Genomic DNA, 17,075 nt, shown 5'->3' on the forward strand with positions numbered 1-17,075 from the left:
AAGACTGCGACGGGGGACCCATACGAAAATGGGCTGGTTGGCGACACTGCAATACGATGCCTACGATGCTGCCAGAGCATACATGGCACTCACTTTGCTCCGCCTGCGTTTGGGTTATCACCTACTAAAAGCACGCAGTACGCTTACGACACCACGCGCTTTGAAACAGATAAGTGAAGATGCTTATTATTGCAATAGAGTTGGCAGCGACAGCTGTGAATACAGTGCGCAATGACCCGGAAGGAGATTTGCTGGTAATGGAATAAGAAACTTAGTGCACACCAGTGTACTCAGATGAGACGGACAAGCGACTATTGCGGGGAAGCTGCTGCAGTGGGCAGCTACTGTCATCAAACGCGTGCCTTGTGCATTTGCTTGTTTACATAGGACCTAGTGGCTGAAAAACATATACGATCGCAGTTTGGCTGTGCACTGAATGCTGGTGTTGAAAGATTATGTTTTTCTGGCAACATATCAACCGGTAAAAAAATTCACCGATTACGATACTCCCTAATACGAATCTGTTAAGATGTTTTGAATTTGCTATATATTGTGGAGAACGACATGGTTCTCTCCGCGACTCCGCTCAGCCTCTTCTTGGGCAGCTAGTTTAGCAACAGCGGCAGACGAAGCATTCCCGCCGGTTGCATCAGAAAAAAAGCGTGAACATGGGAGCACGTGGCTCGAGCAGCGGCGGCGCAGGCGAAGTAGTGCATGCACAATGGGTCTGAAGTCAACACCAGCACTTTGTTTACATAGATGGTATCGGTGGACACGTTTGCTGGATGCTTGGTCGCCGCTGTAGAGCAGGTCTCGTGCAGCACTCCACTTTCCTCCTCACCCTTTGCCATACTCTCCTGCGCTTTCTTTGATCTCGCCATCTTTCATTCACTGCTGCGCTCCGTGTTCATTGTGCTTGTTCACACTCGGTTATGCCGAGGGACGCCGAGGCACGCTGCTGCTCAACGCAGGAACGAGTGCCTAAGAGCCGCACTCCAAGATAAGCGTAACTCTACAGGGTCCTTTTTGTGTCCTTGATAGCGGATGTTGGCACTGGAAAATCATACGTCCCAGGATCGTATCAATGAGGTCCTGCTGTACACACTGTACCTGCAATGGGAATACCTCGAGTAACAGGCAAATGGAGGCCTCAGGCAAGCACCCGTAGGCAGCAAAATATGTCCAGGACATTGAAGGGGCAGCGGAGGGATCAAAACTGGAACCAGGTCAGTCTGTTGATGGGGCCGCCAAGGCCAGAGTATGCCGGGAGGCATTGGTATACAAGATCAGCTGTTCGCTGCCATGAACAGCTGATGTTATATACTTCCTGCAGGCGGGGGCCTCAGCGAGTCCCAACACACAAACCAACGGCGTACCGGCTTTGATGTTCCAGTTTACGGTTTGGTGTCCTCGAGGCATCACAAAAGTCTACTAAATTATGACGGCTTGTTTACACTTAGTGCCTGTACAAACGCAAATGGGTGTGCACTTCTCAGAGAATATAATGAAGGAGTTACTAGGCATAAATTTGCGCTATTGGTACAGGGCATCCCTACAAGAAGCTCAATCCCCAAGGCACAAATGTGCCTAGATTTGTGGCACGGTGTGCTTCCCGTCCCTTCTGTGCGAGAGTGTTACGCTCGCCAGCTCGAATGGAGAGCATTGGTGAACATGCGTCCCGAAGTGTCTTACTCCATCATCAGACATTCGCCACCCGTTGCCGCTCTGCTCCGTAACGACAGCACGGGCACTCACCCGATGAACATGTTGTTGGAGATGTTGTCCAGGTGTCCGCGGTACTTGAGCCAGGGACCTGCAGCGCTGATGTGGTCGGTGGTGCACTTGCCCTTGACCTTGATGAGGATGACCATGTCCTCGAGGTCTTTGCCGTCCCACTTGGCAAACGGGGAGAGGAGTTGCAGCCGCTGGCTCTTGGGGTCGACGTCCACTCTGAGAGACGAGCCGTCGGGGGGCGGCGCCTGGTACGTGTCCTCGCCGGGGTCGAAGCCTAGGCGCGGCAGCTCGTCGCCTTCGGGGCTCTTGAGCTTGAACTTCTCGCCTATGCCGAGGACGTGATAGGAAGACATATGGAGGCACGCAATTCCATGAAAGCATCAGGTCTCATTAAAAAGAACAGCCCTCATGTCTGCACTACCAAAGACTTGAGCTACGACACCTACCTGGCCGTTGTAGACTGGAACTGCCTGTGTGTTCCCTACGCAACAAAGACACGTTTAACCTCCCCAAGAAAAACTGGTATAAATGAAGTACTTGAAGTGGTTTCCGTGTTCTGTATCTTGGTGCATTTATGTATATGTTGTGTGTTTGTGGCATTCTCAGTGACTATCGTTTCACTTTTTGTTGTTCCTATCTGGAATAGCCAGACAGGTATACCACAAGGAAAAGTTCTTTAGGATTTATGAAAGAGCTCTTTTCTCTCTCTCTCTCTCTCTCTCAGAATAACCAAAGGAAATGAGAAGCTTTGTGAAAGGAACTGTGGTTTGACCAGAGCGCTAAAAGCAGTTTTCTAAAAGAGATCGTTAAAGGGAACTCTGGTGCTGCTACCATTCAGCCTCCATGAAAGTCATGGATGGTATGCAGTCAACTTCCAATTTACTGGGCTACCCACCGGATTACCAAAGCGTCCGAAAAATTGGGCAGTCCGAAAAAAATGCAGTCTTTTACTGCCCCCAAGGGCTCAAATCAACACAGGCCCGTCTGAAATAGCTCAGAACGCCTGCCAGTACACTTAATAGACGTATCGGTACTTGTACTGTGGCTGGAGACGGCGGGTGCACGCGTGTATAATTAAGTAATACAAAAGCGTGGCAGTTTGGCCTGTTTTCCGCTCCCTTTGATTACCCCTACCTCTTTCCTTTTTTGCTCGTCCTGAGCTGCGCTACTAGCCTTAAACAGTTAAGTAATACAAGTTGTGTCCCTCGACAAATGCCCCTTCCCGCTCTTGGTATGCTTCACCGCGTAACATGTACCGAGGCGAAGCTGACTTTCGGGAACAGGGATTATGCAACTCGCCGAGCTTTCCGAGCTTCGAAGCCACTGGCGAGGATTACAAAGGCGGCGTCAACGCCACGGCTGATAGGGGCAAATTATTTCAATTAAAAACACAGCACCGAACAGCAAGAAGCTTGGTAGCGAACGCTGAAGCAGATAGGCCTAGCATTGCCGCGGTGGTGGCTGCCAGCGTATCTGCGTGCGAGAGTGCCTGTTCGAAGCTGCGCAAGATAATTAATATGGAGGCGGTGGTGGCTTTGATAACGCCGTTTCGGTCATACGAACATGCCAAAAAGTCCGAAAAGTCGGACGGCGAAGGGCTTTTGCGTCCGAAATTTCAGACATTCTAGTGCACTGACTCTATGGGGTATGTGACGGTGCCGCGAATTTAAGGCGTCCGAATTATCAGGCATGTCCGAAACATCGGGCATCTGGAAAATCGGTCGATGACTGTACACGGATTTGATTAATCTTCATGCTTGCTGTGGCTTCAGACATTCTTGTGGTGTTATTTAATGTGTTGTGTGTCATTATCAAGACATAAATAGATAGCACTACACCATCAATTGCAGCTGGCATATGACGTGAAGCCTTTCAGGCCATCTTTTTTATGCAACGATAGCTGTCTGGTGGGCCTTATGAGACATTTTTTCCGAGGGTGTTGAACTGTCCCTGTCCTGCACCCTTTGTTATGTTTTTTGGCATTTCCTTCAAGTGTGGACAGTATAGCACCACAACAGCCAACTTTTTTAAGAGGCACCACTACAGCCAATCTGCAAGTGCCAACAAATAAAACAGCCTCTTGTCAACTGGCGTGATTACAAGTGGTTCTTTGCAGCCTACATTTCGATCTGTGTTCTCTACTGGCTATATTGGAACAAACCATGCAAAATACAGAGCCTCCACATGGCAAAGAAGGGATTCACTTCTTGCACACATTAAAAGAAAAGACATGAGAACTCTTCTTACCCTTGGACCCCGTCAGCTCATCCGTCATAGGGTTGAAGTCCAGCCTGCCGGCGATCGCCAGGGCTGTCACGAGTTCCGGGGAGGTCACAAACGCATGCGTGGCGGGGTTTCCATCATTGCGGCTCGTGAAGTTGCGGTTGTATGACGTGACTATTGTGTTCTTGTCACCCTTCTTGATGTCCTTCCTGAAAGACAATGTGGTGGGGCAGCACAGCGCTCAGAACAAACCCGTTAGCTGGCTCTCATCTACACAGCCTGAAGACCAGGTACATTCTGCAACAGCCAACAAGACTTCGTCTACAGTGCAGTCTATCCACCACAAGCTGTCTCCCGCAGAGGACCATGAAATTCGTCAGGAGCACGTTGTCTGCACAGCACATTTACTTAACTAATAGCAGTGCCAATCATGGCTCAAATGAAGGCCGCCTACACATGCTGGAGATTTTCTCTTGTATAAGGTTTTCATTACAAGAGAGCCATGTCTGCATTTTCCATATATTACAAGACAAGCGAACTGTGCTCCTACGCTCTGACTGCAAAACAATAACTATGCAGCCATCAGTTGTGCAGCCTTACTCACAGAAAAGCTAGCTTTACAATTGTGAAAAAAAGAAAAAAGGTCCATGGTTCAGTCCAGCAGGCTCACAGCGAGTAAATCATAAAGCAACAATTTCTAACAAGAAAACTGTAGTGATCAAGGGATGACATTAAATGGTTTTGTCATTATACCCCATAGTATATTAAGTCTGCTAATTTATACAAATATTGCATCCAGTTCTCATTCATTATGTTCAACACACCAAACAGGCTAGCAAGAAGTTCCTACAGGGCAACGAGTTTGTGCCTCACTATAGTTTTTCAGGGCTGGTCTGGCCCAACAGTGAACATGACTGCAAGCCAGAGTTTGTACAGAACATCCAACACAAAATCCAAGGACAATACAAGGACTTTCAGGTTGCCAAAAGCCAAAATTCATTCAGCTTCAGTCATACCATAAATTAAGAATGATTTAATCTCCTTCTTCTTAGCTGCAATTATACGCTCGAACCTCGTTACGACGAAGATGAAAGAGGAGCTGAAATTTGTTATATCCGTTACTTCATTAAATCCATCATTGCCATTTACTGCAATATATGGCCAATGGGGTGCACAATTGTAAACATGGGAATAAGACGGCTTTGCGGCCTATGGAATGACTACATGGCCATGCATGTGATGAAATTTGAATAAACAACAAAAAAAGCCAGGCACACACTAGAGAGGTCAGTGGAGAAGTGCAATAGTGGGCTGTGGCTTGTGCACAGGTGCATTGGTTAAGACGACCAACGTTGCTCGACATTGTATTCGACGCAGGCACATACCTGCCAACCTGGCGTGATAAAAAATCGGGAGACTGTTTATTCGCACCAATGGGAGGGGGGATTCAGTCAAACTTTCAGACAGTGTTCGATAAGTCTTTTTGCACGACCTTGCGGTAGCAGACTGTGCCCACTTCAAAAATTTGTCGGAGTAGCTTTGCTCAAAACATGGTCCAAACTGATGGCCGTTCCCTAGCAGCAGGTGTTGGAGGGTTGTGTCGCACATTGATGAGCGGAACGCAGTCCTAGTTTTCTGCGCCGTGCTAAAAATAATCTCACACTCTGCGTTGCTATGCAGTATCACGAGTAAATGCAGCATCACCTTACCAACTCGGTGAAACAATGTTTTCCATCGGTGCTTTTCATTTTTCCAACCATAGACCACTGCACGTCCCACCTTTCTTCATTCAGAATGTCCTCTGGAAGACTGTGCGCCTGTAGTGTGGCGAACTAAGCTTCGAGAGCATCTAAAGTGTCCTCAGCAGATTCACTGGAATCTCGGGGCAGCAGCTGAGGAAAACTCTGAATAAAGAAACAAAGACTCGAGAGCGATGCCTGCGAAATAAATTTCAGGTTGGCCACCTCCACATTCTTCACAGTTGTGTTTCATCGGAGTTGCGTTTCAGAGTTGCGTCCTCATCCATAGCGCTTTGCCTTGTCACATTTCAGAAATATTTTCCGTAGAAGAGGCCCAACCTAGTCGCTGACACGAAGGGGTAGGTTGTGTTCGACGAGGAATCCCGTAAACAGGCACTCGACACGTATAACACTGTCGTCGCACTTGTTCTGGAGAAAGTTCACTATGTTGCCTTACTGCTCAGTGGTGTGAACGTAGCTTTGATGCTTCGCCGTGGAAACACGCAGTTTCAAGTCGCCTTTGACACCGCAAGACACGCTGACGTCGCATCCACATGTTGTACAATATGTGCTCCTTTTCTAGATGTCTAAAATCACGGACATTCAGAAGTATAAGGCTGCAAAAACTTCTGCAAATACCTTTTCTTGGGCACAGATAACGCCATGGCATCGAGCACAAGAGGATTATAACTTTACACAGTGCACCGCACACAGACGGCCTAGCCAACCCTAATCATACACACAAGCAGCAGCAACAAGATGCACCATGGAGAAAGGCATGCAGCATGAAATGCAAGAGCTACATTGGCTCTGGCTTTGGTCGGCTTACTAGGCACTGTAGTCGGCTGCTTAGTCAGTGATACCGATGGTGCTAGTGCAGCCGTTGTTGGTGATGCTGACGATTACAATATGGCTGTAGATTCCGCGGTGCCGGTTTCGCAAAAGAATACCATTATTGCGCCAACACACTTTTCAGGAGATATAAAACAGTGATCGTACAATCGGAAAGTTCAGTAAAAAATCGGGAGTCTCCCGGGCAATCAGGAGGGTTGGCAGGTATGCGGGAGTTTTGAACAGCCGCAGTGAAGAAGTGCCGAACCCCGTGGAAAGTGATTTACTCTGTGCACAATGGTCGGGTATTTTTTGGTTTCGGAGATGAACTTAGTTCATTATATCCACTGGCAGAACAATTTCACTTCATTAAAATGAGGTTTTAGATATGTGGATCTCTATGGGAACTTCAGGGGAAATTTCATTTAATACTTCGTTATATCCATTATTTCGTTGTAATGAGGCTCGAGTGTATACCTACACAGACACTCAATTGCACACATGCTTCAAGCTCTTCAGGTGGCTTTTCAACGTCAACTTTCCCATTGCAGCAATGTGAATCACCTTATGGCAACATCATAGACTTCGACTGATGAGGGTTAGTCACCCAGAGGTACTCGTCACATAAAAGCCAAATGGCTGAAGCTTACTTTCCTTCAGGCATGTCTGGAGCCCAAGCTTCAAAAACAGAGCCATAACGGCTGCAATGTAAACCAACCAACAAAATAATAAAAAGGTGGTACGGTTTGGTTGCTTGATTTGGCTTTGTCTAACCCATTACGATGGCAATGGTGGTTGAAACCAGCCTTTCTTGAGGGGCTGTGGACATGCCAGACTGCAATCACTTAGTGAAACTCTCAAACAGGAACATATAGGATTTTTTTCCCGACAGACAGTGTCTCACGGCACAGCGCCAATTCGGAGTTTGCTACTTTAAATGTTCAGAAGTCGCTCCCAAGCAGTTTTCAAGGAAACAAGAGAGCCCTTGAATTTCTTTTTTTTTTTTCAATTTCAAGAGTTTTCAAGGATTTCAAGGAGGCGTACGTACCCGGATTGCAACAATCTAGAAGAGCTTACACTCACATTGCAGGCCAGCGCCAACAATGCCACAAAGCTTTATGCCCATTGCAGTTGCGAGCCTGTTGGCTTGGGAACATCTACAACGCATGGTACAGTCAACAGCTTCAGACACCAATAATTCAGAAAGCCTCACGGCGCCACCACTAGGCCCACGGACTTAATGTATAAGGACAACCGAAGTTTCAGACACCTTACAGAGTGTTGTGTGACAATTCAGTCTTTCGCTGCATGACCATGAGCTAATACGGTCCCCGAGTCAAGCAGAAATAGCTATATTTTCATTTTGAGACGTTGCCGGCACGGTCATCAGCCATGCCGCCAGCGCTTTGAAAAACCAAAACTGGTGAAGCATGATCGATTTAGTAGTCACCGATGAGGATTCAGTGCATGCACTTACTGTATTTAAATTATGGGGCTTTACGTGACGAAACCACTATCTGATTATGAGGCACGCTGTAGTGGAGGACTCCGGAAATTTCGACCACCTGGGGTTCTTTAACGTGCACCTAAATTTAAGTACACTGGTGCTTTTGCATTTCGCTCCCATCGAAATTCGGCCGCCGTGGCCGCAATTCGACCCCGCGACCTCGTGCGTAGCAGTGCAACACCAAAGCCACAAATATACCACGGCGGGTGCACTGACTGTACTTTCTGTAGCAACAGAATGGCAATGGCCGAGATACAGTCCATGAAGTTGTAACGATGCCTTCCACTCAATTCTATGCCACTCTTATCATCCACTGTGCATGACCGGCTGATCTCATTGACAACACGTGTGGAGCATTGCTCTGGCCATTGGATAAGCACGATAAATGTGAAAAATAATAGCATAAAAGGCTTTGCTAGAAAATCACGGTCACGGACTGTCTAGGGCAAGGGCAAGGTACCTGCACACAGCAACATGCACTGACAAACTTGGGCCGTATTCATGGACAATTACTTTCGAAAGATACTTTTTTTTTTCGTAACATTTCACATGACTCGCACAGGCAGCATTTCCACACGGTAACAAGATAGCCTTCTTGGCACTGGGCCAAGAATGCCGTCGCTCACAGATGCCAATGTGTCTTGCACTATTAGTAATACAATATTGAAGGTATCTCCCTAAGTGTCAATCCAAGAGTACAGCACACCTTTTTTGGTCACTTGTGGAATAAAGCCACTTAATTTTGGGAGAATCCATCATTTTGGACTCCTGCTTATTCAGGTGTTTTCACGGTACTTGTCGAGTCCGATTCATCCATCAGCAATTGTAATTCATTTGCCCATATTCAGGTGTTTTCACTGTCCTTGTCGAGTCCGATTCATCCATCAGCAATTGTAATTCATTTGCCCATGGTGTGTTCACCAGAGTTAATGTCAAAACAGTAGAATCTTAATGGCCAAGAGAGAGACAGAAACTATGTATTGTTAAGAGAAAACGTAGTCATATAAAATCTCGACAGAAAATTTTCACTCTTCTCCAACCTGAATGCGCGGCTCAGGGAACTGTACGTATTAACAGGTTCTGTATCACAGGTACTGCCTGCCACCTAATCTCGGCATCTGCACAAATCAAGTCTCAAACTCTTTCAATTGTGCCACTGAATGCATACCTGTCCCACTGACCAATGCAGGGTCCGCAGGCGTTGGCCAGCACCATGCCGCCGAACTCGTCGAAGATCTTGGACTGGCCGTCACGCTCGATGGTCGCCCGAATCTGCTCCGAGCCCGGAGTGACCGTGAACGCACACTTGGCCTTGATGCCGTGGTCGAGAGCCTGCTTTGCCAGGAAGGCAGCGCGGCTCATGTCCTCATAGCTGCTGTTGGTGCAGCTGCCAATCAGGCCTGCACAGGAGAAGGGAATGATGTGCAAAGTATTAGCTATTTTAGATCTGCAGTGGTCTCAGCCATAATTAAGACTTCTTTCTGGACGAGTTGGTGCATACTTGACTTGAAAATTACAATAGCGCTAACACATGCATCCACAAAGAAACAAGAATAAGACACAGCGCTTGTGTCTCGTCCTTGTTCCTTTGTGGATGCATGTGTTAGCACTATTGTAATTTTCAAATCAAGGTCTCAGCCATGTCGGACACATTTTTAAAGCGAAGCTTTTTGCCTCCTCCCTAGGGTTTGGTATTCATCATCATTTCCTCAGTGGATATATTTGTGGATATATTGTGACAACGGAGTGGCAGCGTAAGCAGACCGAGCGCTCCAAGGGAGGGGAGGCAAGGCACGGATCTCGAAGGCCACACAAGTGGTTGAGTGTAGTTGCCAGGGGAACAACCAGATGCTGCGAGTGCAATGGCGACAGAGGAAGGAAGAAGTGGGTCATGCGTAGAGTGTGTTGCGTGTGATGTGCGCGGATGGACTGCATGTGGACAGCATGAGGGAAGAGTCGCAGAGTGCCATAATAAAGGAAATGTTTGCGACAAACGTGTCGGCCTGCCATTGTTCATAGCAACATAAAGAGAACTTTAATCACTGGGTGTGTGCCTCTGGGTATATGCACACACTTGGCTCATCGCCCAGAATGAATGCGCCACTGCGACACAATGAGTACAAAGCCTTGAATGTATCATATTTACTTGAATGTAACGCAAACGCAATTATAACGCGATGGTTGACTTTCCAGTCACGAAAAATAAAATATTTTAAAAAAAGAAAGCAAATGCAATGCGTGATGAATGGAAAAAGGATTGTTACCTTCATTCAAGAAATCACAATTTAGACACAAGCTATTTTCACTCATCGTCATCATCTGAGGAGGAGACTGAGCTTTCCTTGGGGCGGCATTCTGGAGTGATCACTATCAGAGATAGTTTCGCTTCCACAAAATTTCACATGACTCGCCACCGAAAGCGTTCCCTACAAGTGTTCCTGGTGCTATGCAAAGCGCACTAACAGTGCCATGAGCGCCATCGGACATATACTTCGAGGGGTTCACTGCCAGCATGAGCCAAGTCTCGCAAAAGTGAACCTATCTCCGAAAACGAGTTCCCAAGAATGAAGTCACCTTCCGTGCCGTAGAACTTGTTTGTGATTAAGCACTCGTTAAAAGACCGAACAACCATTGCATTCAAGGGCAGGAGGCAGTACCGGATCCACAGATCCCTTTTGGCTGGCCTCGCAAGTAAAGAGGGCTTCCGCTGGTTTAACCATCCGCAAATCGTTGGCTAGTGGACATCGAGACCATGCCGTGGAGCAGTTTCCCAGCTTCTCAGCCATCAAAACTGCTTGTCTCTCGAAGCAGGCATCATGCTGAACGTGCTGCGTGCCATGACGTCGCAAATGAACGGAGTCGAAAAGTGAAAGGCCGCAAGGTACCGCAACACCATAACTGTAACACCAGTCACAAGTACAGTGAAAATGACGTCGATTCAAACAAAAAAGCAGTTTTTACTTCAGTTGTCATGCGCAAGGATTGGATCGAGATGTAAAGGTACAGACTGGCAACGTGACACTAAAAACCACGGGATATAGAATATTTGTTTTCAAATGGTCTATTTTGCTGTTAATCAAATGTACTGCAAGGATTGAGTTCAAGCAACGAAAATCACACACACACACAAAAAAAAGAACTTATATTACAATCTAGTAAATATGTTATTTAGGTATGTGTTGTACTTATCTGTGTATACACCTCTCATAAACCTTGTCGATCATGATACATCGCCTTCGCCCTCGTATCACAGACAGTTACCAGCAACAGGCAACGAGGCTGAGCTCGTGTCATCCACTACTGCTGCTACCTCGTTAACTTAAACGAGCGACTGAATGGCTACTGCGAGTTAAAGCTTCGTTAGTTGGCAGAATTACCTGGAAGCCAGCGCCAGTCCTGTTGCGGTTGTCTTCTTGTCCTCGTCCCATCGCGTTGCTTCAGTACACCCTCAAGACGAACCTACTCACCCAAATTAAGTTGTTGCTAGCGTTCCCAGTTGTGTGTAAACACTTGCACAGGATACGTGTGTATCCATACGTGCGTGGATCTGTGAATCTAGCTAAATGTGTGTGAGCACACGCCACTCACCGACGCGGATGTCGATGGGCCACCCGGCAGCCTTGGCGTTCTTGCCCAGCTGGGAGATGGGGTGAGCCAGGTCGGGTGTGAATGGACCATTCACGTGCGGTTCCAGCTGCAGTATAAGCGTAATGCACAGACTTATTGTGTTCCTTGTTTGCATGACTGCCTTTTATTTTTTTTCCGTACTGATGCTGCTGCTTTGTTCAATTCGGCAAATTTTTTCTTTGCCAACACCTTCTACCATTTATTAAGGACTACGTAATAGTAATTATGTTAGTTAGTATTATCTTTGTTCCTGGATTAGTTACTTGTTCGGTTATATCAGTTCCTCCTACTCTTTATTACATCCACTAACCCCCTTACTTAATGCCTGTAAGGTGTGCTAAATAAATAAACACCATCATTCACTTTGAGTTTCTGACCTTCGGCTACACGCGCAGTGGCCTTCAACGAAGCTGCCGCACTGAAGCGACACCAAAGAAAAAAAAAAAAAAACAAGCTGAGCTGTATTACCATACTTACACGAATCTAACGCTCACCTTTTTAAAAAAAAAGATGGGTCTGAAAATTGCTTCTCCATTACAATTGGACAAGAGACCAAAACAGCATTTGCGGCATTGCCAATAGCCTACTGTCACACGCACTGTCATCGCCATCACCAGATGGCAGCAGAGCATGTTTTCTTGAAGTTTGCTGTGGGTTCATCTTATGCTCGACTACGATCACTCTTGAAGATACCACTTTCATTTTCGCGAGATTTCACACAACTTGGCACTGCATGTGTCGGCGTATACGGCCACCAGCGTTTCTGGCGTTGTGCAAAGCTCACTATCTGCACAGAGTGAGCTGCATATTTCAACAAGTCCGATGCAGAGTCATGTGAAATCTTGGGAAAGTGATAGAAGTGTCTCTAAAAGTAACGGCTTGAGAGTACCGCCTCGTGTGCTTGGTATCTGTGGCCAATTAAGTGTAAATGCCGTTGACGACACGGCGCTTTCATTATGAAAGCTCGTTAAAAATGTTTCCCTTCTGTGAAGGTAAATTCTGCACGTCTTGCTTCTTCTGATTGCGAAATTAGGAACATGCCGTATTTCTCTTTTATGAATCGGGCGCAAGTTAAGTACATTCAGGTGCATGTCACGTTCAAGAGCACTTTTATTTTCTTAGCTTAAACAGGACAAAATTGGGTGTGCATTAGATTCAGGGACATGTTAGAGTCACGTAGATACGGTAGTAAATTAGAACTGCCCCTCTAAAACATGCGAAAGACGCCATCCTTACTGCAGAAAAAGGCTGGATTAGCCAGAAAAGGCACAAAAATGAAATACTGTTTGGTGGCACCACCTTGAAGTTCCGGCACGAGCTTGCTGCGAGGTCATGAATTTCGATGATGTCTGCTCCGGCCTAGTTAATTATTTGTTGGTAACAATGGGTGACATTGTATTCTAAAAGAGTCAAAAATTGAACTTTGCAAGTCTTGAGAACTTTTCCTCAGCCACAGTGACCCAACTACGAGTAAATACATCGAAATTTGAGACGTCACAATGTTATATGGGTGCTGGGATTTTGGCACAAGATTTAATATCTGCAAGTTTGACCTTCATTTTCTATTCTAATAACAAATGTGTTATCATGAAATTAACAAAAATAGAGTTTTAACAGAATACTCTGTCTAAACCGACGTGGTGTTTCCCTTTAGGGCCCCTTTAAAACATTAATTGCCAACACATCTAACCAGCACTGCTAACACTTCTAACAGAGCTCAATAGATCTGGTTAAAAGCCATTTCAAAAGTCTGGACTGCAGAACCTTGGGGGCTATTGCTGCTGGTACAGTGGTCACGAGTGTTACAGCACACAAGAGTAGGATGACAGCTAAATGGGGCTGCAATAACTGCATTGTAAGATACCACATTTACCTGATCCTAACATGCACAACTTTCTTTTTTGGAAAAAGAAAAAGAAAGAAGAAAAAGATAACCCACACATTCAATAGAACACAAAATTCAAACAGCATTCACATCACTGACAACGTGTAGCAACAGAATACTACCAGAGCCAGTATAATTGCCATTGTCACCACAAAAATGGCAACACAGAACAAGCTTTCATTTTTGCACAGTGCACAAACTAACAAGCTTTCGTGTAGGTTGGCAACGACACGTTGGTTTCACTGCAAAAGCTCGTTACGTTATATCAGCCGGTAAGCAAGTGGCAATAGAGATGTGTCACACCAAACAGCAGAATCTTAAGCAGGGGGACACAGGACAAAGAAAAGAGAGATAGGAAAGCGCTCTGTCCTGCATCACGCCGTTCAAAATTTCGCTGTGTGACAACACATAGCAACCAGCTCAAATGAAGCATGCTGTGTTACACATATTTTGTGTTCCAGACACTCGTGAGTAACATGCATCACCGAGTCACGACGAGATGCAGAATATCAAGTACAGCTGACCACGTGGAGGATGACACGTTGCGATACGTGAACAGCGATAAAGAGCTGTCCGACAGTGACGATGACAAACATTACGAGGGAATGAACTTGCATTCTGTGAAGGTAAATTCTGCACATCTTTGAATGCAAAAAGTTAGAGGCATGCAACTTCTTTTTTTCGTTACAAAATTATGTCCGGAGATAATTTACGTGCGCATTGTTTTCTTATTGCCATTTACCATTTACACTGTGTGCACAGTGTGTACCTTACACGTCGTAAACCGTAATGTGTGCACAAGTGTTTCATACGTGCAATCTTTCGCGGGATCGCAAGCGTGCGGTGCGGCTTGCGGCTATGGGCGGCTCGAGCGTAAATCAGCCCTTAAAGAGATTATATTGGTTTGGATCAAGGACACCTGCATCTCGGCATCAGCCAACACTTTGTTTTTTGAGCTCAAGCTCCTTCGGAATGGCGGCAGCCCGCTTCCTTCCACCACTCATTCGTCCCACGGACCATTTGAAGCATCTGCTTGGTCTGTTTTACAATTCATATTCGATTTTTTGAACTCCCTAGGAGCCATGAAAACATCCGAAAAATCGGACAGTTGAAAAAAATAAATGGTTGTCATTTACTGCCCTTAAGAGTTCAAACCGCCACAGGCACATTCGAAAACGCTCTGAAGGCCTGTTGGTACACGTATTAGGCATATCAGTGCTCGTACTGTGAAAGGAAATACCAAGTGCATGCATGTATAATTAAGGAATACATACTGTGTCCCGTGGCAATAGCCCCTTTCCAAGCTTGTTATGCTTCACTGCAATACTCTTGCGTATGCTTCACCAAGTAACATTTCTGTATGGAGGCGAAGCTGACTTTCGGGAACTGGCATTATGCAATGCATCGTGCTTTCCAAGCTTCTAAGCCAATCGCGAGGACCACAATGGCGGAATCTGTGCCATTGCTGACAATAGCGAATTCTTTCAATAAAAAACACGGCACCCAACGGCAAGAAGCTTCATAGTGAACGCCGAAGCAGCTAGCCTAGCGTTACCGCAGTGGTGGCTACGGCTGCCAGCGGATCTGTGTGCGAGAGCGCTGGTTCGAGGCGACGAAGTAATCAAAATGGCAGTGGTGGTGACTTTGATTAATGCCGTTTCGCACCTGTAGTCACGGCAAAGCGTCCGGAAAATCAGACGGCAAAGAGTTCTTGCGTCCGAAATTTAAGACGTTCTGATACATTGACTCTAAGGGTTACGTGGTGTTGCCGCGTAGACGTCCAAATTATCGGAAATCGGGAAAGTCTGTCATTGACAGCACACTGTCACCTTCTCCAGCCGACGACAGGGCGTCAAAGACGATTCATTACGATTCCTGTCTGTTACTCACGCCAGCATTACCGTGACTTTCGACCCTTTCAATAAAATTACAGCTAGTTTTCCCTGATAGAGGCATAAATTCCCTGAGTTTTCCCCGAGTTTTTCCAGACTACTCAAAATCCCTGAGAATTCCCGGTTTTCCCGGTTGGTAGACACCCCGATTCTTCTAACTTTACGAAAATTTTGTGCATTTGCTCCCAACTAATGCGATGTCCCACTGGAGCCTTTAAGGGCAAAAAAAAAAGAGAAAATTAAGGTGAAGCGTGTCCTTGCATAAGTAATAAGCATGCACAGAGGCATAAGGTTCGTCACAAGGCTGACCTCATTCAGGTTGATCTCAACGACCTGGTCGTACTTGCAGTTTTTGTCGGGAGTCAGCAGCTCCTTGTGGGCCTCCGCGGCAGCGCCAATCTCTGCGATCCCAAATACAAAGAGAAAGTCAATGAAAAGCTAAGACTGGTAAAGCATGAACAAACAGCTCGAGAAGATGTCGCACGAGAAGAGACAAACTGTAACACTTCCTGTGTCGCATCATCTTGCAACGTTTCATCATTATTGCGAATTATCCCAATGAGCTACCTACTGCGACTGCTAAAGTCTTGCTTAAGCTGCCATCACGCGATGCGACCTAATGCCACCAATCAGCTGACTCTGACATTAACATCATTACACTGACGTACAATCTTTAAAGTTCTCCAACTGTAAGCCAAAGTTGTGTCTGCAATGCAGGCTATTAGTATGAGAATGCAGCACGTCGCAACGCTAAACTTCAGGTTGTAGGGGCCTAAGTTTTTATTGTAATGATGTTTAATTAAAGGTGAGATGCAGCAGATAAACAGCCGCCTAGCCGCAGCGAACAGCCCGAGCTCTCTTGCAAATAACAGCACGGGTCGTCGTCGTCGTCGCCGAGCTGCTATCAGAAACGCGAGGTGCGTCTGCTTCGTTATCCAAATGTAGTGCTTTTAAAAGATGTAACAATTTTCCAACTGTTTGCTTGCTTCAATGCCCACTGTTACAATGACAACAAGGTCGTGAGTTTCCTGCTGCGCCACCAGCCCATGTCATTACCTAGCAACGAGTGCTCCACAAACGACATGATTTCAATCATTCCCACAAATAAAGACACAACTTGCAGAGCAAGTCAACAAGAAGAAACAAGCTACATTTACAGTCAGAGGGAAGTCACCTACCTTTCCGGTTGGTTGCTACCAGGTAGTCTCGCATTCGGCTGTTGTACGGGAACACCGACGTTGTGGCGCCAATCTCGGCACCCATGTTGCAAATCGTGCCCATTCCTGCAAAATAAATTTTTAAAAAGTTATCAAAGATCCTATAAGCAGTAGAGGCTAGCAAGATGTTCTCATCATCAACATACCGATAAACCGGAATGTAGGTTGAACTGGACTATCGGTGAATGTTTTCACATAGGTTTCGAGTTTGTAGGTTCGCAATGGCAACCATCAAAATGGTGATACATCCACAAAAAAAAAAAAGTGTTTCTTCTCTTCTTTGCTGCCCCAAGGCTGCCAGATGACATTTCAAATTTTGCCAGAGATTACAAGTTGAGGAAGAGACTCTCACTAATTTTTAATTTTTTCGAAAAAGAAAAACACATTATGTATATTCCAGATTGTACAGTAAGTACACCT

General features: G+C 46.0%; 1 protein-coding gene across 1 annotated transcript in view; it reads right to left on the minus strand.

Moving 5' to 3' along the window:
* LOC142590191 (putative aconitate hydratase, mitochondrial) overlaps positions 1 to 17,075 on the minus strand; it is a 41,164-nt gene that overhangs the window by 6,045 nt on the left and 18,044 nt on the right. The window contains exons 11-16 of the mRNA XM_075702094.1: positions 16,617 to 16,721; positions 15,748 to 15,839; positions 11,623 to 11,728; positions 9,203 to 9,434; positions 3,982 to 4,166; positions 1,756 to 2,059 (exon numbers count right to left, since the gene is read on the minus strand). Coding sequence (XP_075558209.1) covers positions 1,756 to 2,059; positions 3,982 to 4,166; positions 9,203 to 9,434; positions 11,623 to 11,728; positions 15,748 to 15,839; positions 16,617 to 16,721 — 1,024 coding nt within the window. The remainder of the gene's footprint in view (positions 1 to 1,755; positions 2,060 to 3,981; positions 4,167 to 9,202; positions 9,435 to 11,622; positions 11,729 to 15,747; positions 15,840 to 16,616; positions 16,722 to 17,075) is intronic.

This window comes from Dermacentor variabilis, chromosome 8 (genome assembly GCF_050947875.1).
Source record: "Dermacentor variabilis isolate Ectoservices chromosome 8, ASM5094787v1, whole genome shotgun sequence".
Lineage (NCBI taxonomy): Eukaryota > Metazoa > Arthropoda > Arachnida > Ixodida > Ixodidae > Dermacentor > Dermacentor variabilis.